A 26632-nucleotide genomic window follows, 5' to 3' on the forward strand; every position below is an offset into this window, starting at 1 on the left:
ATAACTTAAAAGTACACATCATATGCATTACATTTATGAACAGGATTTTCATTAAATTTCCCTAAACCAGCTTTTTATATTAAGCGCCATTTTGATTTGCAGCATGCTAACACAAAGCGTTGTTAAAAGGATGCATATTTTAAATTTATACACTGTAAACTGAATATCCACCTCCAAACTCTTGGCAACACAGTGTTTTGTTAAATACTGCATATATGCTGCCTCACGTTGAAAATGCATGTTAATAATATGGTATATAGATTTTAAAAATCAAAATTTTCAATAATGGCATAAAATTGCACCTTTAAACATTACAGCAAGTAAGATTAAAATAATCCTACTTGCTGAGACTGCCCTAAAAAGAAACTTCTAAACTTTGTTTTTAAGAAAACTGTGTTCTCTCAATTTAATCTTTAGATCATTAAGAAATATAGTGCTAACTTTATTTGCAACACTACGGCTGCATCTGTTTTAGAAAGCCACATTTGACTCAAATATACTTTTGTCATATATGCCATACTGAAAAATCATCTTGAACATCAGAAAAAAGGGAACTTTAATCTTAGACTTCACTTTAGACTTCAGCAAAGAATGCTGTATTTTAAACATCCTATCCTGTGATAAAATCTTAGCAGCTCTGAAAGTCTTTTTGATAATGTTGAATTAATATAAGCTGTTTCCCAGTGAAATTTCTTTTAACGAATACACAAAACTTTTGCCATTTCTGGAATTCCAATTTTCAGGTACCATAAAAAAGGCTCAATGACTAAGTGACTGATGGATGACTGCCTTTTATTGCCCCACCTCATTTCGAAAATCACATAAAAGTGAGACTTGCTTGCCACAGCAAAGCATTGCTAAATTCAATTAAATATGAGCTTTTCAGAAACCTTTATCTCCAGTATGATCAGCCAAATAAAGTCATTGTCTTTGCTTTACACTTCTGTAGTTTAATTATACATATAATACTATTAAATAGACACTTAAGAGTTTTTCTGCAACCATTCTATGGTGCTTCTTAAATTCTTTAAGTAACTTTCAAAGGGCTATGAGATCCCTTGTCAATTCAAATATTTCAAGATCTCTAATACAAAGAATGTAAAGTTATGATTTACTATCAAGCTTTGGAACTAGATGAAACAGTTCATGAAATTTTCCTCCCATGTAGCATATAATATTTTCAAAATAGCTTCTTACTTTATGTTGATCTTATTACATAAGAGCCTCCTTGTGGTGCCTCATAATATGCTGATTTTTTTCTGATGGTCTTCGGAATCCCTTCTTGCAAAATTCACACCTGTGTGGGTAGTCTTTTGTATGTATTGATATCACATGTCGTTTAAAGCCAGATGCATCTGTAGTGCTATATTCACAATACTCGCATTGGTAAATCTTCCTTCCAGTGTGGGTCTTCATATGTTTTTTGAGCTCATTTTGTTGTCTGAACCCTCTCTTGCACCTTTTACACTTCAGTGACTGATCCTTAGTATGAACTGAAAGGATATGACCACTAAGAATAAATGGATCTGATGTTTTAAAGTCACAGTGCCTACACTGATGAATCTTTCTACCCTTATGGATATCACTATGCTTTTTGAGCTCAGAAGGACGATGGAAACCTTTTTCACAGACCTCACATTTGTGAGGAAAATCCTTAGTGTGGACAGATATGATGTGCCGCTTAAGGTCACTTGAGTTGGTGCTCTTATGGTCACAATGAGGACACTGGTGTGTCTTATGTCCTTGAAACAAATCCAGATGGCGTTGAAGCTCCCTCTCATCACCAAATGCTTGAGGACAATGCTCACATTTATATGGTAAATTGTTACCATGCTTAGACTTAATGTGAGTTTTCAGATTTGACTGATCTGCACACCTGAAGATACAATACTGACACTGATATGGCTTCTCACCAGTATGGGTTCTCATATGTTTCTTGAGTTCAGAAGGATGTCGAAAGCCCTTCCCACACTCAACACAAACATGAGGAAAATTCTTGCTGTGAACAGCCAGTAAATGTCTGTTTAACAGTCCTTGTTCTGCAGTTTCATAGTCACAGTATTTGCACTTGTGCATTTTCGGCTCCTTGTCTCTTAATATAAGTTTATTTGAACTCAGTGGACTAGCCTCTCTGTATCTTCGTGTGTATTCTGTAAATTCATGGGTTTTGTCAACTTTGTTTATAAGCTTATGGCTTTCCAAGTGGTTATGGAAACTCACTTTCTTGTTAGTTGTAAAGTCACAATCTGTACACTGGTATTTTTTTCTCATCAAATGATCAGGATGATTCTTCATGTGTCTTTTCAAGAATCCCCTGGATTTAAACTTTTTTGTGCAAATATGGCAAGGGTATACTGTCAGGGGCTGTCCATCAGGGCCTATTATAACAGCTAGATAAGAAAAAAGGAAATTGTGACATTTGGCCAGGTGTTTTAAAGGGTTTTACAACAAAGGTGCAAAAATTAGCTGGTGAGAACTATACTAGTAGAATAAAATCCTGTAGGATAAAATGCACATTAAAAGCAACTTATGATAAAATAGCTCACTAAAAAGTAATAAGCATCTCTGTACTATAGACTACTCACCTGCCAAGATTTTATATACATTTTGTAAACTAGAAACAGGCACCATTTATTGTGAAACCAACCTGAAAATTCTCTTTGAAAACATCATTTGGGTAAAGAGCAAACAAGCATAGTTTTATTAAGTACCAAATACTTTTAAAAAATCCAACTATTTAAATCAAACACAGACAGGTATATGGAAGTGGGACTGCACTGTAACAACTGACTATTTCCTTTGCTTACAAAAAAAAAATGACTTCCACATTTCAAATCATGGTAATATTCATGAACAACGTATTAGTATTTTACCTGTTTGCCACTGCCTGGTTTCTCCCCTTCTCCTCTTCTTGGCTTTTTGTTTAAGTACTTTATTTGTATTAATGCTATCACAAATTTGAAGGTACTGTGCTGCCGTACTACTTCTGCTTTCTAATGTTGAGTCCAAGGTATTTCCTGGAAAAAAATTGATACACTATTAAATTACATATTTATACTTTTTGGTTTTGGTTAGATGAATTACTAGATATGACATGGTATTAAGTTGCCATTGTGGTGCTAAATTTCACTAAGTATAGCCATATTCTCTCTTTTATACCCTTATATACACACACACACACATAACTGTAAACACTTTAAATAGGGTATCATGTGAAATTAATTTTTAAAATATCTCAGTTTATTCATCCTAAAGCAATAAGCTAATAAAGTGAATGTAACATGAGAGACTTTTATGGCCCAAACAAAATATTGGCATCAGATCAATTTCTCACCAATGAAGGCTGATGAAGTTAAAGAGACTTAGCAAAGAAATATACATGTGTCAATGAACCAATATGGTCATGGTGACAATGTGTAATATATAACAAACAATATATCTCTTGTATATATGCTTTAGAATAATTTAATTAATATAAAAAGTATTAAGACTGATTTTAAAGACTAAAATAGACATGGTGGGCAATTTACCACACTTTCAGTGGCATCAGTGTAAACAGAATAAAGTACTTAATAAAATCTCAGTTCTCACAAATCTGTTTTGTCATGCAATTTAGTTTAAAAATGTAGACCTGTGGGGCACTGGGTGGCTCAGTCCTTTAAGCATCTGACTCTTGACTTCAGCTCAGGTCAGGATCTCAGGGTTGTGAGATAGAGCTCCCCCTGCTGAGCCCCACGCCAAGCCCCGCGTTAGGCTTCATACTCTGCACAGTCTGCTTGTCCCTCTCCCTCTGTTCCTCCCCCTGATCTCTCTTTCAAATAAATAAATAAATAAATAATAAATAAATAAATAAATATCTAAAAAAAATGTAGACCTGCAAAGCCATTTAGCTTATATGCTGTGATGTATTGCCTCTCATCAATTCCTCTGACATCTACATTTAAATTTAGAGTCAAGTATCTCCTAAAGGTAGAAACAGAAGAGTCAGACATTTTATCATGAGAAAAAGTCTCTTTGCTTAAGAAAATTAAAAGAACTATCAACCATGGAATAACACTATATGGAGTATGTATTATAACTAAAAAGAAAAATGAAGCTGACACATGGGTTTTATTTAAGCTATATACATCTACTGGTTGCCACAGAAATTAAGAAAACAGTTCTGCCCCAAGGAAGATATTAACAAGTGGTTGATATCATGGATAATTTTGACTTTTTTGTCAAAATAATTTCTATTTTATAATTTTCTCCATAGCAACCTTTTATGATTCAGATTGTAAGTTGCCCAACATTTTTATCTTGAGATAAATCTAAAATGAACTGCACTCACAAAATTACACACATTATGTCTGTATATAAATTAATCAATTCCCAAAAAAGGCAAACTCCTATGTAACTAACTAGATAAGATATGAACAGGCAAGCCAGAATCTAACATATGTGTCTGTACACACAAACCAATAACTGCTTATTTTCCAAGCAGTATACAAAACTGGCTATTTAACTTACATCTCACATATAATGCTCTCTCACCTGATGCTTGACAATCTTCATACCTCCGGGAAACTCTTCTTTCATCTCCTAAAAAAAAAAAAAAAAAACAAACTAATTAAAAACTTATATGCTGAGTATAATGATTACTAGTGGATCACATCTTAATCTACAAAAATCTTACTTTGACCACTGTTCCTTGGATTAAAAATTTTTGTTGAGTTCTTCCACTCCCATAGATTAGATATAATTTCACGCACTGAAAATAAGGGCTACTGTTAGCATCCTTGGAACTGTTAACATCCAGAACAATCTTACATTTTAAGTAAAAACTGATTAGATATTTCTGCAGAATACACTCAAAATTGAAGATGCTCAATAAACGACTGTTGAATGAATAAACCCTTGGAAAAACCAAGATAAGATAATGCATTTGAACACCAAAATTTTTCAAAGTAAATAGTACACCTGGACCATCTTGTAAATTAAGTAGGAATGAGGTAAAATAGAAAAAAAAAAAAACTTGCTAAATTTACCTTCCATTAGATACTTTGTAGAAGAGCATATCTGGATTTCTGTTTCTTTTCAAACCCCCAAAATCTTATTTGTGCTGTTAATACATGAAATAAGTTTTTGAAAAAAGGGAAGGATCAATTTTCAAAGGATATTCCTATTTTAGAAAAATAAAACTTTTTATGGTACTCACTTATACAGGTAGGATTTTAAATAAATCCTACTGAAAAACAACAATGCATTAAGCAAGGTTTATTTTGAATAACATAAGATATATGGTAGGAAAATCATGTAAGTACCTAGAGATTAATCAGTCTACAGCAAAACATCTTATAATATTAGTCAACTCATGGGGGCATTAGCACAGCATATTTAATGACCTAAAGGCTGATCAAATAGATATGTACTTATCAGGTGAAAAAATGCCAGTGTCCTACCATATGCCGCAGCCCAGACAACAGGGACAATTGTTTTATTAACATCAGAGTCCTCAAGCTGAGTCTCAGGGAGAGAAGTTCCTTCCTCTTCCCCTACAATGACTTCCATGTAAACTTCATCTGCTATTTCAGCGCAACCTAAATTTTAGAAATAATTGCTTGTTTATAACCCCAAATATTTAATAAATGGGTAAATATTCCAAACAATTTAAATCTTTCAACTGTCAAGATTTCAATTTGGTTAATTTAAAAATGACATTAGGCACTTTGGAGACTAGTGCCACTAGGAGACAATCATTTATCAAAACTCTTATTCTCCTCTTAGAACCTATCCTATGAAAATGACTTTTAGATTATATAAAACATGTGCGCTTGAAATATACTGACTGATTTTACAGTCCATTGGGCATTACAAATTTGTAAAAAAGGTTGCAGTCCATAATTCTGCCTGATTGTTCTTTGGAACTCAGAAAGCATTTCCCATAGAATCAATACTAGAAAGTGGTCCTTGCTACCCCACATACTGTAACTTAAATGTAGTACTGTACATGCAAAGGAAAGTAGTAAAAAATACTAGTAATTGAAAAAAATGTTAAATAAAAAAATTAAGATCATGTATATATGTAATATATATATATACACACACACACACATATATATACACATAATACATATGGAAGCTGGTGCTCACGAGTATGTGGACACCCTATAAGAGGCAGGATTTTCGGAGACCCTACTGAGAAAAAAAGCACCTTGAGACTCATTTTTTAAAAACATAGTATTGGTATAAAAAATTTAAACCTAGAGGGTCATTTAGTGTATTTTATGTGATATAACCTGTTTAGATTTAGGCTGTTAAGTAAAAACTTGGCTTGAATTTATGCTTTTCCTTTGATTCACATACTGGGATCTTCTAGTCACTATGGAAGAAATGTGAAAAAAATGTAGGAAAAAAGTGTCCCTCTTCTCCCAAGTTTACCTTCTTTCAACTGATGAGAGACACTGGTCTGTTTTCCACATCCCCAAGGAATTCTGGCATCAGCTAACCTAAGCTTCAGTCTCCCACCTTCTATTGTGCCCCTTTACTGACCAATGAGTAAAAAATAATAATAAAGAATTTAGAGGCCAAATAGAAATTATTTTCCTCTTCAATCAAATCCTCTAGACTTGTTTTTATATTTTCAACTGTGGTGTATTATTCATGTTTGGAATTGGAATTCAGCTTCCCATGGCTTCTAGGGAAGGAAATCTGAGGAGTGGAGATCAGAGTACAGTATAGGTAAAGCTGAGTATCATCCAGGTAATGCACTGAAGTGGAGGCTCTTGCCCTTCAAGGGCAAAACAAGCTTTTATCTCAGCGTGTCAAAAAGACAGAAGAAGCCTTAGGGAAGGGCTGCATTCTTACACTGAGGTGAGAAGAAAGTAGGCAGAGAGTAACATGTCTTTGTAAGGAAATGGGCAGCATGGCAGGAAAGGAAATCTGAGGAGTTATTTTCACCCTATGGTATTCAGCCCCAAGAAACCTTAAGCAGCAACTACTTGGAGACCATTAAAGGCATAATAGAAGATTCTGGCAGCTTAACTTATTTGGAAGCATACTTACTTATCTAATCTTTCAGTGACAGAAGGAGAACAACCAGTTAGCCCTTCCACTGCTAAATCCAGAGAGAGGCCAACAGTGTTCACTGCCATGTGGAAAGAACACTGGCAGTAGTGTTAGACAGATGTGAGCTGAAATCCTACATTCCTCACTTAATATTGAAATGATCTTGGGCAATTATTTAATATCCCTGAGCATTTTTTTTCCCTCCATAAGACAAAGATAATACCACCTACCTCGGAGAAGAGTTGTATTAAATAATATATATGCAACATATACAATAACACACAAAATAGATGTCCAATAATTCCATATATATTTGTGGGCTCTAATGAAGTCAGGAACCATATGTTGTTTATCTCTATATCCCTAGTATCTGAGACACAGTATTTCATGTTTGCTGATTTGAACAATACATGTATGCATGAATGGTCTAAAGGACCCTTTTCTTTTAAGTTAATTACAGCAAAGGTCAGACTTATTTTATTGAACTTTGTTCCTATATAGTGCTTATATCTCTCAGATTGCTTAATTTTTTTAAAAAAAGAATTCAAGATGGCTACTGACAAGTCACTACAGTGCCCTTGTACTGATATCTTACTAATATCATCTTCTTCTTGAGAAGAATCTTTAACTGCCATGTAAACCATCTTCTCCCGCTGCATTCGGCTCTGGTCAAGCACTCCAGCTACAGAATGTCCATTGGTGTACTCACTCTCTGTGACAATTTCTGTTCCACCTTAAAAATTAAATCACATGTCAAAATAGAGAAGTATCATGGAATAACTCCCTAAATTAATAAGGATATATAAGAAATATTTTCCTGGGGTGCCTGGGTGGCTCAGTCGGTTAAGTGTCTGCCTTCAGCTCAGGTCATGATCCTAAAGTCCTGGGATCAAGCCCCACAGCAGGGTCCCTGCTCAGTGGGGAATCTGCTTCTCTCTCTGCCCCTCCCCCCACTCGTGCTCTCTCTCTTACTCTCTCTGTCTCTCTCTCAAATAAATAAATAAAATCTTAAAAAAAATTTTTTAAAGAAATATTTTCCTTTAGAAAAATATTCCCCCAAATATTCCAATATAAATTTCTAAGTGTCAAGAGAATTTTCTTACAAATTACACTCTGAATTTTCAGTAACCACTGAGAAATAGCAACAAATGTTAACATTTACATTACACACATGCCAAGCACTGTATAAGTCTCTAACATGTATTTTGCCCATTTAATCCTAACAATAGCCCTACGAGGTAGTTATTGTCATTATGGCCATTTCATGGATGAGGACACTGAGACAGAAGGAGGTTAAGTAACTCACCAATAGCCACTCAGCTAAATGGCAGAACTAAGATTAAAATCCAAGCAGCCTGCCTCTAACCTGACCTTACTCAATATAACTTCCTACTCTAAATCAAATCCTCTCCACTCATTTGTTTTTATAGTTCCAACTGTAATATTCTACTTATATTGAAAGAATCCAAGAACGACATATTCTGCATTCCTGCTTTTTATTCATATATATATTTTTAAATATTCCATCCCCAAAGAAACCTATAAAAAATCTGTACTTTAAAGACAATTTTAGAAGTTTCCAGAAAATATAAGAATTAGTTTTAATTCTTATTTTAGCAATAAATTAAGATTTGTACCTATTTCAACATCATCTTCAGCCTCAGCTTTAAATATATACACTTTTATTACTTCTGAACCAAATGCGTCTTCTTTAACATCTTCCTGGGAACCATCACTGCCAATTTTTAATGGTGTGTTCCCCATATGCTCTAATTTTTCCCCAACATCATCCACTGTAAAATATAAAGAGGAAATTATTTTGGTTAAAAAATACTATTGACATTTAGTGGATGTTAAGCATAAGTGCAACATGAATGTGTTAATCACCTATTCGCTATATTCACTTAATGACTTATTATGCAACTATTGAAAGTGATATGATTCATGAAAAAAATATACAAGATCAGATATATTACATGATCATAACTATATAAAAACTTATTCAGAGATTTTAATTTATATATGAGATACTTAATAACCATGGGGCTTTAATTAAAACAGTTTGAGAAATGATTAAATCATCTTCCATTACATTCAACATTTTAAGTTAAATCCTAACACCAAAATTAACAGAAAAAATCAGAACATACATAGTACTCATAAAATGAGCTCACATAATTCTCAAATGAAATAGCAGTATTTCTAAAACAAATTAGCATATGAAATTTAGAATTAAAAAATAGGAAACAGAAAACAGCTAAATTATTTTATAAAAAGGGCTTTTCAGAAATTATAAAAATAAAATCTTAATACTTTTAATTTCTGTTGAGCTAGTGGATAACAACTTTAAACCAGAAATTTCGTGTATGTCTATATTTACTAACATATGCTACACTCCAAAATCATATAGAAAGGTAAAGCAACAATATTTGAGATTACTTACATTCTAAGTATACTTAAAATTTTGATTCTCTGCTCTAGAGTCTTTAAGAATAACATTTATTTTCACATGAATACTGTGCACAAACTATGCAGTAAAAATATATTAATAAACTTTGTTCTTTGACCATAAATATTAAATATATTCCCCCAAATATTATATGCCTACCATTTTTTATTTCAATGTTTGTACCTATAAAACCTGAAATGTAATCTAAATCAAAAATCTTCTTATTATATATATCATAGCATCATATATGAAACATAAAATCCTAAAGTCTCTGACTATATCTAAACAATTCCAGAACCTCTTAAAAAAGAATAAAATGACATAAAAAAGTTATTAGTTCAGTACTCTTAAAAAATGAATTTCAAGGGCGCCTGGGTGGCTCAGTTGGTTAAGCAACTGCCTTCGGCTCAGGTCAAGATCCTGGAGTCCCGGGATCGAGTCCCGCATCAGGCTCCCTGCTCAGCAGTGAGTCTGCTTCTCCCTCGGATCCTCCCCCGTCTCATGCTCTCTCTCTCTATCTCATTCTCTCTCTCAAATCAATAAATAAAATCTTAAAAAAAAAATGAATTTCAAGAAGATCTAAATGGGTCAAAGTCTAGATTTCCCTTACCTCAGTTTCAAATCTGCTACATACAAACTCAAAAATATTCTTTTGGCCTTTCAAAAGAGTGAAAGACAGTAAGTTTCAGAAATTCTTTTTACAATGCAAAGCTACATTAACTTTGTGATAAAATAGAAATGATTCCATACTATTTAAGAGTTCAAATAGCCTGTCTATTAAAGGTCCTAAATGATCAAAATAAATAGAATAAATATTTCCATTCCATCATAGCCCCTAATTCTATTACTACGTTTTTTGGCAAAATTCTTTTGGACAATGGGACAGATTAAAATAAAAGAATAAAAGATAATGAAGTATTTGATATTGATTTAGTAGCTTCTTTTAAAATATGTTAAATTAAATTAAAACAATGACATCACAGAAAAAATTAAAAGAAGCAAGTTAAGCTTTCAGAAAATGGTTTCTCATTCCTGAAAATAAAGACATAGGATAGACAAAAACCTCAAAAAGTGTCCAAAATATTAATTTCTTAAGTTGGAATAACACAGTAAATTAATAAAATACTGAAAATTCACTCATTTGATAAATACTGCTTTATTATAATTGAATGGTTGAAAGTGATCATAGTTCCTTCTGCAACAAACTGAATTAAAACTCTAACTCACGAAATTTAAGCTCATGAAATGAAATACACATTTTTTGGTCACTTCTCAATAGTTTTGTACCATAGCTTTTACTTTAAGTACTGAAATAACTGTTGCTATTCCGATTCCATTTATACCATGCCTTAAGGTCCATAGTTTAATGTATCCATTATTTTCTACTTAGATTCCTCAGAATGAACAATTCTGAAATATATTGAGTAGCCAAACTTGGTCTGTATTTTAAGTTCATAAAAGATGATAAAGTTATTAAGGATGTTAGTTTGCAGTTTTAAAAGATAAACCATTAACTTAACCAAGATTTATTCTATATTCTTTGTAATAGAAAGTACAAAGTTAACAAAGACTTAATAGGCAATCAAGTGATTTTAAGAAATGGATCCTCAAAGATCTTCTTAATGCAAATAATACTCAAAATACCCCAAATTAAGACTTAACCTTTTTGCTTGTTGTAAGGCTTGCAATATCCAAGTCCCACAGTGCTGTTTCTTAACCCACATGACATTCCAGACAGTAATAGCAGGTAATATTATACACATCACAGAATTCTACTGGTGCTAAATGTAACATAAAACAGTAAGATGCATTGTTGGCAAGTTTGCTAATGTTCAATATTCTTTTATATAGCTCAATAGCACAATTTGATTAAAAATTCAATATTCCTTTTAAAAGCTGAGTAGGCTTTTTACTGTACCTCTTTTATGTTACATCTACCAAAATTATATGGTAGATATGTTATTATCAATATAGAGTATATTAATGTACCACAGAGATGGGGTCAAGCAATATGTAAAGGATTTATATTTCACAGCACTGAAACAAGTTAGTAACATTTAGATTACAAAAGTGTTCTACTCCCAGATGTACACCCAAGAGATCTAAAAACATATGTCTGCACAAAATCTTGTACATGAATCTTCACAGCAGCATTATTCATAATAGCCAAAAAGTAGAAACAACACAAATGTCCATCAGCTGATGAATGGATAAATAAAATGTATATCTTTATAATGAAATATTAGTAATGAAAAGGAATGAAGTACTGACACATGACACATGCTACAATATGGATGATCCTTGAAGGCATTAGGCTAAGTGAAAGAAGCCAGACACAAAGGGCCACAAATTACATGATTCCATTTATATGAAATGTTGAGAATACGCAAATCTATAGAGACAGAAACTGGATTAGTGGTTGCCAGGGGAGGGGGAGTGGATGGGGCGGTGACTGCTAAAGGGCATGGGGTTTCTTTTTGGAGTGAAGAAAAAATTAAAATTGATTGTGATGATGGTTATACAATGCTATGAACATACTAAAAACCACTGCATGACCTAAATGGTGAATTTTATGGCGTGTGAATCATATCTCAATAAAGACATTATATTAAAAAAATACAAAGGTGTTAACTTTTCTTTTTTGACCCTTGAAATGGTGAGGTTTGATGAGATTTCCCATAATGACCCTACCAAGACACTTTGTTTTATACAAGATTATGTTCCCAAAAGAAAAATAAACTAATTTTATAGGTAAAAAACAATTTGAATGCATTATATTGGTTCATTATTTAATGGAACTTCCCTCTTCCAGTGCAGCTTTTATAAAGGAAATCATCATCCATAAATGTCTTATGGATGTTAGGTATTTTTAAAGAAGAGCACACCTAGGATAATTTTAGAAAGATACAGTTATTCTATATTAATATCCAAGTTACTTAAGCACAAGTGGGAAAACCTAACCATCTGCTAAGAATTTGTGACATTTGGCCTGAAAGGGGAAAAAACCTCAAATGCACCTCAAATATGACAGAAGACAAATTCCCTACCTCTAAAACTCAGCTATTGATAAGATTTCCTTATAGGAATATTTAGGGACTCAGGAACAAGACAAAGGTCTGTTTTAAGTCCTCAACTTTATCTCTTAGATATTTTGAAAATCTCTATCTTGGAAAAGAAACAGAAAAGAGGACTTTTTAAATTAACATTGAGGCCTTTAAGGCAATTTATTCTCTTAACTCCTGTAAGATTCAATGGCCAGGAGAAACCAAGAAAATGAAATGAAGATTATGAAGGAAAAAAGGGAAAAACTAAATCAAAAGAGAATAAAATAAAATAAGTGAAAATGGTAAAGAGTAACTGATTCCACGACATGGATGGAACTGGAGGGTGTTATGCTGAGTGAAATAAGTCAATCAGAGAAAGACATGTATCACATGACCTCACTGATATGAGGAATTCTTAATCTCAGGAAAGAAACTGAGTGTTACTGGAGTGGTTGGGGGTGGGAGGGATGGGGTGGCTGGGTGATAGACATTGGGGAGGGTATGTGCTACGGTGAGCGCTGTGAATTGTGCAAGACTGTTGAATCACAGTTCTGTACTTCTGAAACAAATAACGCAACATATTTTAAGAAAAAAGAAAAACAAGAAGATAACAGGAGAGGAAGAAAAGGGGAGTATGTCAGAGGGGGAGACGAACCATGAGAGATGATGGACTCTGAAAAACAAACTGAGGGTTCTAGAGGGGAGGGGGGTAGGGGGATGGGTTAGCCTGGTGATGGGTATTGAGGAGGGCACGTTCTGCATGGAGCACTGGGTGTTATGAACAAACAATGAATCATGGAACACTGCACCAAAAACTAATGATGTAATATATGGTGATTAACATAACAATAAAAAAATTAAAAAAAAAAAGAGTAACTGATTCCAATTTGAGTATAATAACCATTATAAAAATGGTCAAGGATCTGGGTGGTGGGAAAATGGGTGACATAAAAAGGTATTTAATTTTTGTATATTCCATTTTCTACAATAAAAAACTGCTTAAGTTTTAAATGGATTTTTTAAAAAAAGTTGTTGCTGTTTCTTCACTAATGATTAAGGAGTTAATTAATTCCCAGTCTAAATTTCCCCTAAAATGATTCCACAGTAGTCCCAGCATTATTCGAGCAATACAATTTTCTTTCTAATCTTCAGTTTACTCCTATTAGAGTAAGTAAGTAAGTAAGTAAGTAAGAAGTCCTTTGCATTTGACATATATGGCAATATAAAGATAAATACTGTAAATTAAAATATTCTAGAAACTCTTAAAAAAATCTTTTGCAGAATCAAATCATAGAAGATATGTTAAGGTTTGACAATTCACAAAACATATAATGTCTAAATTTTAAACTACTCTAATATCAAAGAGTTTGATCTGACAAGTACTTTTTTAAAGGCATAATATTATTTTGATACAGAAAGGCTGCCAACTTTTGTCACACCATTTTATATGATCATAACCATAGTTTTTTTTTTTAACGTCAGGTTAAGATGTAAATATGGAATTGCTTTAGTAATGGACATCAATTTAAAAAGAGGTAATAACATTTGCAGACAGTATTTTAGTGGCTTAACTCATTCCCTTAAAAACAATGTAAATATTCACTTTCAAAAGTGGTTATAGAGGGAAAAAGTTAACATGCTAGACTTCAGAATCATATTTACAAATTAAATAAATCCAATTGGTTTTTAGTTTTAAATTCACTGATACACATATAACATACAATCACTTTATACACACATACACATAACTCTACCTGTTGATGTACTTCCCAATTAATCCTTTTTTATTTTAAAAAGAAAAGAACGAAAATCCACCATGAAAAAGTGAAGTTTTTATCTAATCTTTATTACTTCCAGCATGATCCCTTCAAATTTTATAAAAAATAGACCCACTTCTTCCTCAAGCTCCTTCAATAACTCATCGTGAGATTTTTATTATTGTTGCTGTTCAGGCAAACCCACCACTTAAAATGAGAACAAGATATTTCTATCTTCCTCCTTCAGATAGAATGTCTTATAGACATCATAAAACAATCTGAAATAAACACAGTATTTTTTGCTTAGAATATACACATGCATATTTAGGCAAACAGAAAATAAACACAGGGAGAATGGCAGAACACAATCTGAGTTTAAGATTTCTTTTTCAAATATCTAATAAATTAATTACACATTTCTTAATATATTATGCTTAAATTCCTAAGGAAAACTGAACTGACAACTCCAGTACCTGCTACAATAAAAAGAAAGCAGTGGCTGCATAAAATAAACTTCCCACTTTGAAATATATATATTTACCATTAAAAATTTTATCCGTTAATATTCTTATTGAACCTTCCTTTTTGCTCTAAGATATTAATTACATTATTTTGCTTAATTTTGGGTATGATTTTCATTGAGTAAATTAAAAATATGAGCAAGTTCACAAAAGCATCTCAACAACACAGCTTTGAAAAAAATTATTTTTCAAAAAGATTATCCCCATGATTTTTATTGAATAGATAGATTACCCCATCCCAGAAAACCTTTCCAGGTTATATATAAATCAATTTCCCAAGTAATTTTGTCTTTTGTTTCACTTACAAGATATCATTAAGTAGTCTTCAGAAGTGCTCTTGACATCATCATCATCATCATCATCATCATCTTCGGTTTTAATAGTAACTGAAGAACCAGGAACACCACCAGCTGCTTGAATCACAGTTTCTGTATCTGAATTAGTTACAAGAACCTCCTCTGATACCATTGTGGGAGAGTCAACTCCTGAAACACAATCTTGGACCACATGTTCTAAGTGTCCATCAGGACCAGTAACAAGATCAGCTACAAAAACCTGCTCGGGTACTCTAACAGTTTCTGTAATTAGCTCAGAAGTCAAGATATGATCACTATCATCTTCCTCTAGATCTTCTTCAATAGCAACATCAGCTTCAAGTACAGCTTCAGGAACAATTACACCTTCTGTTACTACATCAGTCTCAGTGATGATATCAGGCCCATGGACAACTTCAGCTGCAAGGCCATGATCAAGGGTTATCCCATCATCTGTGACAACATCAGAAACTAATACAGCCTCAGGAACTGAAACAACAATATGGTCTCCATCGATATGCGCAGTACCAGCCATTCCAGCCACTATAATACAAACAATTATCCAAAAAAAGTAAAGTTATTTTATTAATTAAAAGTGCTATATTTAATGTATCAGAAAACATAAAACATTTTAAAAATATGAAATAGTTCTGGCCAAACTATCATTTTTTAAAAACCACTGACAAATTAACTGCAATAAAAACCATCACCAGGGGCACCTGGCTGGCTCAGTAGGTAGAGCACATGACTCTTGATCCTGGGGTTGTGTGTTCAAGTCCCATGTTGGGCATAGAGCTTACATAAAAGTGAAAAACAAACAAACAAACAAAACAGCACCAACCAGGCACTGGGGTGGAGGTGGGTGAAAACAATGTTAGTAAAATCTAAATTAAGACCTTAAAAATAATGCACTTTATTTTCAAGTAAAACATAAAAGCCCCAGTGAGATATCACTATATTAGAATAGCTAAAATAAAAAAAAAAAATACCACCACAGGTTGGTGAGGATACAAAGAAACGATCTGTCATACATTGCTGGCAGAAATGTAAAATAGTAGCAGCCACTCTGGAAAATGTATGGCAGTTTCTTACAAAACTAAACATGTATTTACCATACAACCCAGCAATAACACTCTAGGGCCTTTTCCCCAGAGATACTAAAACATATGTTTACACAAAAAACTGTAGATGAAAATTCATAACAGGTCATAGTAGCTATTACACATAGTAGCAAAAAATTGAAAATAACCCAAATGTACTTCCAGCAGATGAATGGTTGGTAAAACCAACTCTGGCCCATCTTTACCATGGAATACTACTCAGCAATAAAAAGAGGGCAGACTATCGATACAGTCAACACCTGCATGAATCTCCAGAAAATTAAGTTAAGAATCTCCATAACTAAAGGTTATGATACCATATAATGGGTAAATGAAATCAATATAACATTTTCAAAATTATAGAGATAGAAAACAGATTAGCAGTTGCCAAGGGTGGGGGTGTGTGTAAATATGTTAGCATAGCATATATCTGGTAATGGAATAGTTCTAGATCTTTATTGTGGTGGTGTTTACAAAAATCTATATACAGGATAAAACTGCACAAAACTATATACACTCATACAAATACATGTAAAAACAATGGTGACAACTTAAGGAGGTCTTTAGTCTAGCTAACAGTAACGCACAAATGTTAACTTCCTAGTTTTGATATTGTACTACAGTTATATAAGATGTCACCATTAGAAGAAGAGGAGTACAGGCTACATGGGACCCTATGTACTATTTTTTCTACTTCCTTTAAGTCTTGTATTTCAAAAAATTAAAATTAAAATAAAAAGGACACACAAACATAAATGGGTACTAATATGTTTAATTAAGTTAGTAAAATATGACAAGGTGGATATATTATAAAATATGCATTATAAGCATAAAAGTCCCTAAACACCTCTATCTTATAAGAATTACTATATTCAAAAGTGGAAGGCATCTTTTAACATGTGATTTTGGGGGAAAATCCCAACTCATTCTAGAAAAAGATTTGGTTTGATAAAATTCATATACAGGGACTCTAAATTGCACAAAATTCTAAGCTAGTAAATCTGCAGGAACAAAACTTTAAACAATGTTTTTTTTGAGTAGCATGGTAAACACCAACTCCTACCCCCTTTATAAATGTAAAAGTGTAAAATCCCTTCATGAGGAACTCTTAAATTTGGCCTCACCGAAGTGTACAGGAAACAAGTTAATAGAGTTTATGGACCAGGTTATAACAAAATTATCTACACTAAATAATCTAATACAAAGCCTTCTCCACATAATGATCACTTTCTATAAAGTCATATCTGAAAGAGTGCCATTTGCCAATGGTTATTATTAACCAATTCATTATGGAAGTTAGTTAACAAGTTAGGATGGAGACCAGTGGACATTATTAATACTCTTACCCATCAAAAGATAAGGTGAAAAGGGAAAGCTACCTTTCAGAATATCTTCCTTTCAACCCCTCTGTATTGTTCTCAGTATTCTCAAATTCTTGCCTAAACCACCAAAGGATATAAACTCAATCTTGGAAATCTGGTAGACAAAGGGAGTATGTATAAAACGAGTACTTCCTATTCACTTGTTTCTTCACTGACCATTTTGGAGACGGGTAGTTGGTGAAGGTTCAAGTTTAGCATTCAGCCAGATTTGAAATGTGGTTTTTAGCAAGGAAAAATTAAATGTCAAACCTATAAAATTCAAAGTATTGGAATTCTATGTATATAAACAATAAAATTAATATGTTATAAAATCCTTCCACAAGTCAAACTTAAAATATGGAAAATTCTGGAGGTTAGTGTAGTTCCAGAGAATAGACATTAAGGAATGATGGAAGGATAGAATAACGCTTAGTGCTGGCCTGGGTTCAGATAACCTGGCTGGGAGGATTCTAGCATCTACTCTAGTAGGAACTTATAGGTCAAAATAAATCAGATCTAAGCTAAAATAAATCCAAATATGCTTGTTTACACTGAACTAAATAATAATATCAAGGATCCTAGACAAGGAACTGACAAGTTCCCCACAGCATGCTGGCAGATTAGATTACTCAGACCAAGATCCAAGATGTCTCCTATTAAATTTTGCTTTTTCCTGTTATCAGCTCATCTGTTAGATCCCATTGAATTTCTAAACAAAGTTACTTATTTAACTACACACTAGCTGTAATTATTGAGCATTGACTATGAACCAAGCAGCCTACTAATATTTTTACATATATTATCTCATTTAATCCTCAGAACTGCTGTATAATGTGTTATCTCCTTTTTAAATATGAAGGAACTATAAAAAATATGAAGGAACTATGGTTTAAAGAAGTTAGATAAGTTTGCCCAAGGTTCAAGCTGAGGGCTGAACTTATTAACTCTAGACTGGCTTATTTCTACATGTTGAAAAGAGGAGAATAGAATTTACTTACCATAGAGACTATTTTTTTTAAGAAATTTAGAGGGTTAACCAAGTGAGTCACTATTAAAGGAATAGTTTGAGAGAGAAGGAGTAAAAAAATCTGGGGCGCCTGGGTGGCTCAGTCAGTTAAGTGTCCGACTCTTGATTTTGGCTCAGGTCATGATCTCAGAGTTGTGAGATTGAGCCCCACGTTGGGCCCCACACTGGGCGTGGAACCTGCTTAAGATTCTCTCTCTCCTCCCTTTCCCCACCCCTACTTGTACACGCGTTCTCAATCTCTCTTCTCAGGAAACAAACTGAGTGTTGCTGGAGTGGTGGGGGGTGGGAGGGATGGGGTGGCTGGGTGATAGGCATTGGGGAGGGTATGTGCTATGATGAGTGCTGTGAATTGTGCAAGACTGTTGAATCACAGATCTGTACTTCTGAAACAAATAATGCAACATATGTTAAGAAAAAAGAAAAAGAAGAAGATAGCAGGAGGGGAAGAATGAAGGGGAGTAAGTCGGAGGGGGAGACGAACCATGAGAGACTATGGACTCTGAAAAACAAACTGAGGGTTCTAGAGGGGAGGAGGGTGGGGGGATGGGTTAGCCTGGTGATGGGTATTAAAGAGGGCACATTCTGCGTGGAGCACTGGGTGTTATGCACAAACAATGAATCATGGAACACTACATCAAGAACTAATGATGTAATGTATGGTGATTAACATAACAATAAAAAATTTAAAAAATAAAAAAAGAGTAAAAAGATCTATCAGTCACTCAATTAAATTTTAAAGCATTTAATAAACAGCATTAAATGGCATTAACAATTTATCTCACTAGGTAACAAATTATAAATGGTAAGAAATCATTTAAAAAGTGTGAAAGCAATTATATAACCAAATAACAGTACGAAATAAGTCATCATTTCAAGCATTTCCCATTTTACTAAAGTTATTTCATTTAAATGTAAATACCTGGAATTTCACCAGAGGTATAGGATACAATTTGGTATTTGTTGGTTCTATCTTGGGCCACTATCTAAGGCTGTTCTGCTATTTAAGTCACAAAGCAACATAAACTTTTCGCATAAATAAAATCTTAACTATTAAATTCAGTGGCACAGATTCCAAGGACAACCATTATACTGAGACACAAGCAAAGTTATTACATAAATCATGTTGTAAATTTTTAAATCTCAGGGGCGCTTGGGTGGCTCAGTTGGTTAAGCATCTGCCTTCGGCTCAGGTCATGATCCCAGAGTCCTTGGATCCAGCCTGGCATGGGCTCCCTGCTGAGCAGAGAGCCTGCTTCTCCCTCTCCCTCTGCCCCTCCCCCGCTCATGCTCGCTCTCTCACTCTCTCTCTCAAATAAATAAAATCTTTAAAAAATGTTTCTAAATCTCAAGTATCCTTCAAAAGAAACTGGTCTAATGAGTTTCTGAATTAAATTAATATTTCAAATTCTTAATATAGTAGCCATCCTATGCCCACCAAAAACATTCTAGAATTTAGAGATCCTGTGATGCATAGTATACTTACTTGGCTAGCTCTACCTGTGTATGCCAAACTGTTTCACAAATATCATTAATTTATGGGATTGCAAATATCTAAGTTTTGATGTTGGCAGAAATTTAAAGAGAAACTGATAGAGGCTACAATACTGATGAAACTTGAAAACTATGCTAAGTGAAAAAAACCAGACACAAAAGGCCACATATGGTGTGGTTTTACTTATATGAAATATCTGGAATAGGTAAATCCATAGACAGAAATGTTAGTGGTTGCCCAGGTCTGGAGCAGGGTTGGGGGTGACTGCTAATGAGTGTTAGGTTTTATTTTTCCAATGACGAAATTTTCTAAAATTAGGTAGCAGTGATGTTTGCACAACTCTGTGAGTATATTAAAACCACTGAATTATATTCTTTAAAATGGGTGAATTGTACAGTATATGAATTATTATCTCAATAAAAAATAAGAAAAAAAGAATGTACATAATATATTTCAATATGCATATTCTTCTTCCCTAGCACTAAAAGGAAGTGAAGTATTAGATGTAATAAGGTATTGATTAAACCTTAAGACACTAAGGAGGAACAATAAAAAGGAAGGTAGGAGGAAGACCAAGTAAATATTCACCAGCACTAAATGGACATTTTTTTCAATCTTAGAAAGGAATCAGGCTTTACTTGCTAACAGGCAACTTCTTCAGGACTGAAGGGGATCCGGCACTTCACCAAATGCTACAGGGTAGGTTAAATTTTGTATCATATGGAGAAAATGCTGTATTTCTTCCATTTCTAAGGTATTTTTATTTTATTTTATTTTTTTAAAGATTGTAATTATTTATTTGACAGAGCACAAGCAGGGGGAGCGGCAGAGGAAGAGGGAGAAGCAGGCTCCCTGCTAAGCAGGGAACCTGATGTAGGGCTCAATCCCATGAGCCCAGGATCATGACCTGAGCCGAAGGCAAACACTTAACCAACTGAGCCACCCAGGCACCCTCTAAGATATTTTTAAAAGGTAAAAATTAAAGGTGACATTTCAACCAAAACTTATTTACTATACCGAAGTTCAAGTGTTCCAGTATTTTAAAAACTATTTCTGGCAAAGAATTCACAGAATTCTTTGTGAAATCTTTACTCTTCAGTTCTTTGTCCTACTTCTAGAATTTATTCCTGTACTTTTTTCACCCAAAATCACTTCTAAGTCATCCATAATCAAAACAATTGACTTCTGACTCATTTAGCAGAATGAATCAATGATTGCTTTCTATTTCATCAATTCACTACATAGTCATCTTGATCTCCATCACATTCAATCTTGATCTATGCACCACATCTTTATTCATCAGACAGAAGTGTCAGGGAATCATAGAACTGGAGAGGACCTTAAATGTTATCTAGGCCAATCCCCTCACAAAAGTGAATTAAGTAATTTGCCCAAGTTTACACAGATAGTTAATAGGACTGCCAAGACTAGAAGCCAGTGCTGATTCTCAATACTGTAGGCTTTACAAGGAACAAAATAACATATTCACATTAATGTGAAAACAGTGATAGCATTTTCTTAATTGAGAAAAGTATTACTAGTTGTAATCCCCCATCCCTAATACCATCTTTGATAATTCCTTAATACCTTGTTTTCTGTTTACTTTTTATCCCAATTTACTGTTTGTCTTTTCTACTCTCACTCCACTTTTCTTCAATTCTTACCACCCTATCCCTGCCTTTTATACTTCAGATACCTCAATCTCTTCTATAATTCAGACTGACCCTGCCCAAATTCAGTTTCTTTGTTGACTGTGATAGGAGTCTTAACATTTCATCAAAATAACTACTGTTAAGAGGCTACTGAAAAACCTGGCCATAAAAGTAGGGAATCTTTTCTTTTGTAAAAAAGAAAAATACAATGTTATTAGAAACAACTTTCTGAAGATATTGCATCAGAATATAATTAATCTAACTTCTTTGTAATGACTGAAGTAGTTCTTTTTCCAGTTTTATCAACAATACAATTTAAAATGAATTTTAGAAAGCCAATTTAATATTTCCTACATTCAAGAACTGATTTGGTTATTTATGTAAGCTGAGTTTTTTCATTTTCAATGCCACATCACCACTATATTCCAAAGTTTCCTTACTTCAACCTTCCCACAAAATTTTAAGAATGATTTTAAGTAGACTACTGGCACATAGCTACTTTAAGAAAATGAGCCTTACAAATGAATTTTCCTAGCAAAAAAACAACTTTTCATAAATTCCCCCCTTCTTCAATATAGTTTTGATATTTAGGATGCTATGGTTTTAAAAAAGAAAGAAAAAATACAACAAAGAAAATGCTTTACCAAAATCCTGCATAATCATGGTATGGGCCATTCTACAGTCTGATGTGTGCAATCCAAGACTTCCACCACCTGAATCCATATTTAGCAAAGTTCATTCACAAATCTCTGTAAAAGAAATGGTTTTAAAAATAGTTTAAATATATTTAGGCCAAAGTCAGTTGTTCTGAGAAAAAAAAAATGCAATGGAAAATATGCCTCAGAACCAGGTGTGCAAATCTTATTACAAAGGAAAATAAAAACCTTGATTAGATACGTAATGTGACAAGCATAAGTAAAGAAGGACTAAGTGAAAGGAAATAAATCAAAAGATAACAGAGAATAAGACACAGTAAGGGTGACAAGCCACAGGGAAAGTGATAGAAGCAAGCAAAAGAACAAAACTGTAGCACTGACGTTCCAGTTAAAATGTAGATTATAAAAGAAGAAAAAGGAGAACAAGATGACAACAGACAATAGTTGGGATGTTTATACATTACTAGAGGACTCAGGTGTCTAGTATTAGTGAATTTCATCCAGTGGCTCTCATCCATTTCTTCCAGACCCAGCTCAGCCCTGCAGCGGAGCTCTGCAGATAAACTTGTGTTTCACCTCTGGCTCCCGGGATTCTACTTATAATGTAAAATGTTCTATCCCAGTTTCCCTGGAGTTCTTTGAGCCAGTAAGGACTTCTGGCCTCACTCTACTACATTCTCTTGTCTCATAGTTTTGAGGACTCATGAAACATGACTGCTTCCTAAATATGGTAGAGATAAGATCAATCACATACAAACATTTAGCAAAATTGTTCCTTTCAGAATATCGTTTACTTATAATTGTACAACTGATTGTTTTTCTTTAATGATTAATAAAGTCACTCTAGCTTCAAGCTAGTTTTGAAAGCAAGGATTTTATTTCATTTCAAGTGATGTATCCTATATTTAAGATCATCAGACAGTATGGATGGAACCTAAAGTCGAATGCTGTCACTACACATATTTCTTACAATTACATATGTGTATTTCCCCTTCAAACATAAAATTCTAAGTATATCAACCAAAAAAATCTGTCGATTTTATAAAACATCTCATTTTTATTTAGGAGTGTTTAATAAATTGGGCTATATTGCACAAAAGATGAGGTTATATTATTAAACTTTTAGAAAGCTGCCATGTAAAGCAACTTAATGTATCCTTAAGTAAGATCACTAAGATTTTTTTCCTTGCCTTAAAGTTCTATAGGTACACAGGAGGCAGGAGAGTATAACACTTGAATCCTGTATATAAAAATCCTTACAGCAGTAGGTGTTATTTCTGTGTATCAAACAATTCAACAAAATTAATTTATATATTAACAAAATTACAAATTTTTAGAAATTCTTGGCTGTATTTTGTCTTTTTTTTTCAAATACCACATTGTTTCCTGTCTCCAAAATGAAGCCATCAGAGGCCACGAGAGTTCATGATAAACTACCCGTATGTTCACAGAGATAAATCAAAATGCCATAAGGACTTATTTTTAACATTTAAAACAGTGTAATATTTCAACTTTAATTAGAATAATTGCTTTCTTTATCACATAACTAATAGAACAATTACAAATGCCTTGAAATGTTTTAAACACTTAATTCTGCTTAATTATTAAATAAGATAAAACATTAGTTTGTTAATCACCTTAATATGACTGTCTTGAAGAAATTGTAGATTTTCTTACATATTGTAAAGTAAAATCTGCAGCAATTTGTTTTCGTTATTTTTCCTTCTGACCTATGTTATTTTCTTTGGGAAAACGTTCTCTTTACCTATTGTAAAAATACATTCAAAATTAACCATTTTAAAACATTTTAAACCAAATCTCTTACACAACTTAAGAATTTTCTTTACACTTTAACGTGCAGGGTGAGATTGAGAAGGGCTCAAATGCTCAAATCTGCTCATCTAAAAAGCATCCGAAGGGATTCCAAAAGAAACAACTACCTACTACAATATAAGCAACATTATTACACTTAGAATTCGACCACTTCATTAAAACAAATGTTCTCTAAAGCACATTTAAAAATCACTAGCAACACCTTATTTTGTAAAGTGAAAGAGAACCAACCAAGGGCAAGCTTTATCCTTGCCAAATCGATAGAGAAAAATCTGCACTAGCACTCAATTAGGTGTAAAAATCTTAACACATAGTGCAACTACTATAGGAAGTATCACACTGTATGAATACCCAGTAAATAAATTGGAGCACCTTTTCCCATATAGGAAGTTTAAATAGATCAATAATAAATGAGGTATGAGAACAGCAGTGTGTTAAGTATTCAATAGCCAATAGATAGCTGGGCTTCTCAGTATTCTCAAGAGTATATCTCACATCCTTATTGAATGGAGGTAGCCACTAAGTACGCTGCAAGTGAACATCTTTCAATGTACGGGGAGCAGAAATCGCAAAACAAACAACAACAAAAAACATTTTACTCTCGTCCGTCTCCTCCGAACAGCTCATTCAGGACCTAGCTTCTTGATCTTGATGATGTAAACAGGGTGAGAGGTGGAAGAGAAATCTTAAGGCAGCAGAGCAAGAGAATGCGAAAGTAGTATTTGCAGAAATAGGAGACAAAGGAGCTCTGGCAAGTAGCAGTATTGCAGCTTTGGACGCAACCCGCTTCCCGCATAAGTCTCCCTTTTCCACGACCATGCCAAGTTTCGATCATTTCGAGCAGAACGCACACACGTGCCCTCTTATATATTACCCATATGACTGGGTCTTAAACCTAACAAGAGAACCTTCTCTGTGGAAAGGCAGAAAGCGAAGAGACAAGAATACCCTTTCCCCTCCTCCCTCCTCTTGGTGCAGCGGTCGCCACCGCTGCTACCCACGCCGTGCTGCCCAACCCCTCATCCTCCTCCCGCTCTCTCTGCCCCGCTACATGGGAGACGGCTGGGAACCAAAATGGTGGTGTTTTAGTGGAGGCGACAACTGCCGCACACACCCGCCCCCCAGGCTCTGACTGCTCCCTACCCCCTAAAATGCTCGATTCGGCGCCACCTCCTTGCAAACGCCACCATCCCTCACGCATTCCAAGCCTACCAGAAGCAGCAGGCGGGGTGGGGGACAGAGAAGTGGGGGGGGGCGCAAATGAAAGGAATATTGGGGGGTGTCGCCGAGAGAAAATGCCAGGGGGACGCCGCATTCTTCAATTCACCGTTTTGTTTTCCGCCATTTTCCCGTCACCCTAAACCACCGACGGTCACAACGACGGCTCTTGCCCCTAGTGGTTCTGGCCTGGAGGAAGGAAAGGCTGCCTGAGGGGGAAAAACCTCCACTTCCCTCAATTCCTCCAGTGACCGGCTGCGGCTGAGAAGAAAAACTGCCAGACCGAGGGGGAGGCAAAGCTTAGGGACTAGACGCCACTTCCATTGTTCCCTTCGCCCTACACTACAGGCTGGGTGTGAGCCTCTCCTCCTCTCACACTAGCGACACAGCGCAGCGGACCCAAATCCCTCCACTTTCTCTTCGGGAGTCTCCTTACCTGCTGCCACTACTGCCTCCGCCGCCGCCAGTTGGATTCTGACCGCGCTCCAGATTTCTGCGGGGGTCGGCAGCTGTGGATCTGTAAGGTCTTCACATTCGGGTTTCCGAGGTTCCGCAGCCCGAGCCAATCACAAGCTACTCTGCGTCTGGGAGGCGCGCCGCCTTGTCCTTCTTTATATCGCTGCCGACATGCTGAGGTTGCATTACGTCACGCTGCCCTTGCTGCAGGGTAGGGGGCCAACGGGAGAGCGCGCGCGCGCGCGCTCAGGAAATCAAGAAGCCCGCGCTGGGTTTGTGCTTGCAGACGCCGCGGACTTGCAGTGGGTGGTGGGTGGTGGGTGGTGGGTGGTGGGTGGTGGGTGGCGGGGGAGGGCGCAGCGCGGGCGAGCCCAAGTAAAGACGCTTTGGATCTTGGGGCGCCCCTGAGGAGTTTCCGTGGGAAGATTTTGTTTTCCAGGTTTCCCAAGGGAGAGGAAGAGGGGGAGGGGGGAAAATCAATGACTGAATGGCAATTCACTGAACCTTTAATACATGTTGGAAGACATTAAAAAAAAAATCGGCCCTACTCTCGAGGATTTGACCAATTAGGCCGTCCAGAGCGGTAAGAGGTATGTCTCCCTACTAAAAACCCTGTGTGTGTTTTGCAGTTTCCCTACCTCCGTCCTTTAAATTCCTTTTATATTTCATAATGGTAGACAATTCGATGAAGAAAGTAAAGAAGAA

At 34.9% G+C, this 26632-nt stretch overlaps 1 protein-coding gene and 1 pseudogene across 2 annotated transcripts; both read right to left on the reverse strand.

Annotated features, from left to right (window-relative positions):
* Nucleotides 1-25996, reverse strand: ZNF711 (ZFX family zinc finger ZNF711). 2 transcript variants are annotated; one of them, XM_028101456.2, is made up of 8 exons: nucleotides 25908-25996; nucleotides 22409-22513; nucleotides 15124-15675; nucleotides 8685-8840; nucleotides 7643-7780; nucleotides 4534-4581; nucleotides 2874-3017; nucleotides 1-2390 (listed from the first exon to the last, which is right to left on the reverse strand). In XM_028101456.2, the coding sequence occupies exons 2-8, from the start codon at nucleotides 22485-22487 to the stop codon at nucleotides 1213-1215; spliced, it is 2295 nt and encodes a 764-aa protein (XP_027957257.1). In that variant the 5' UTR covers nucleotides 22488-22513; nucleotides 25908-25996; the 3' UTR covers nucleotides 1-1212. The 2 variants fall into 2 exon arrangements, with proteins under 2 accessions (XP_027957257.1, XP_087885103.1); XM_088028977.1 differs by lacking the exon at nucleotides 25908-25996 and adding an exon at nucleotides 22880-22915.
* Nucleotides 25577-26632, reverse strand: part of LOC148163066 (uncharacterized) — a 150053-nt pseudogene continuing 148997 nt past the window's right edge.

The sequence above is a fragment of the Eumetopias jubatus genome, unplaced genomic scaffold (assembly GCF_037043125.1).
Source record: "Eumetopias jubatus isolate StellerSeaLion01/CBP00866 unplaced genomic scaffold, mEumJub1_p1.0 scaffold_11, whole genome shotgun sequence".
Classification (NCBI taxonomy): Eukaryota; Metazoa; Chordata; class Mammalia; order Carnivora; family Otariidae; genus Eumetopias; species Eumetopias jubatus.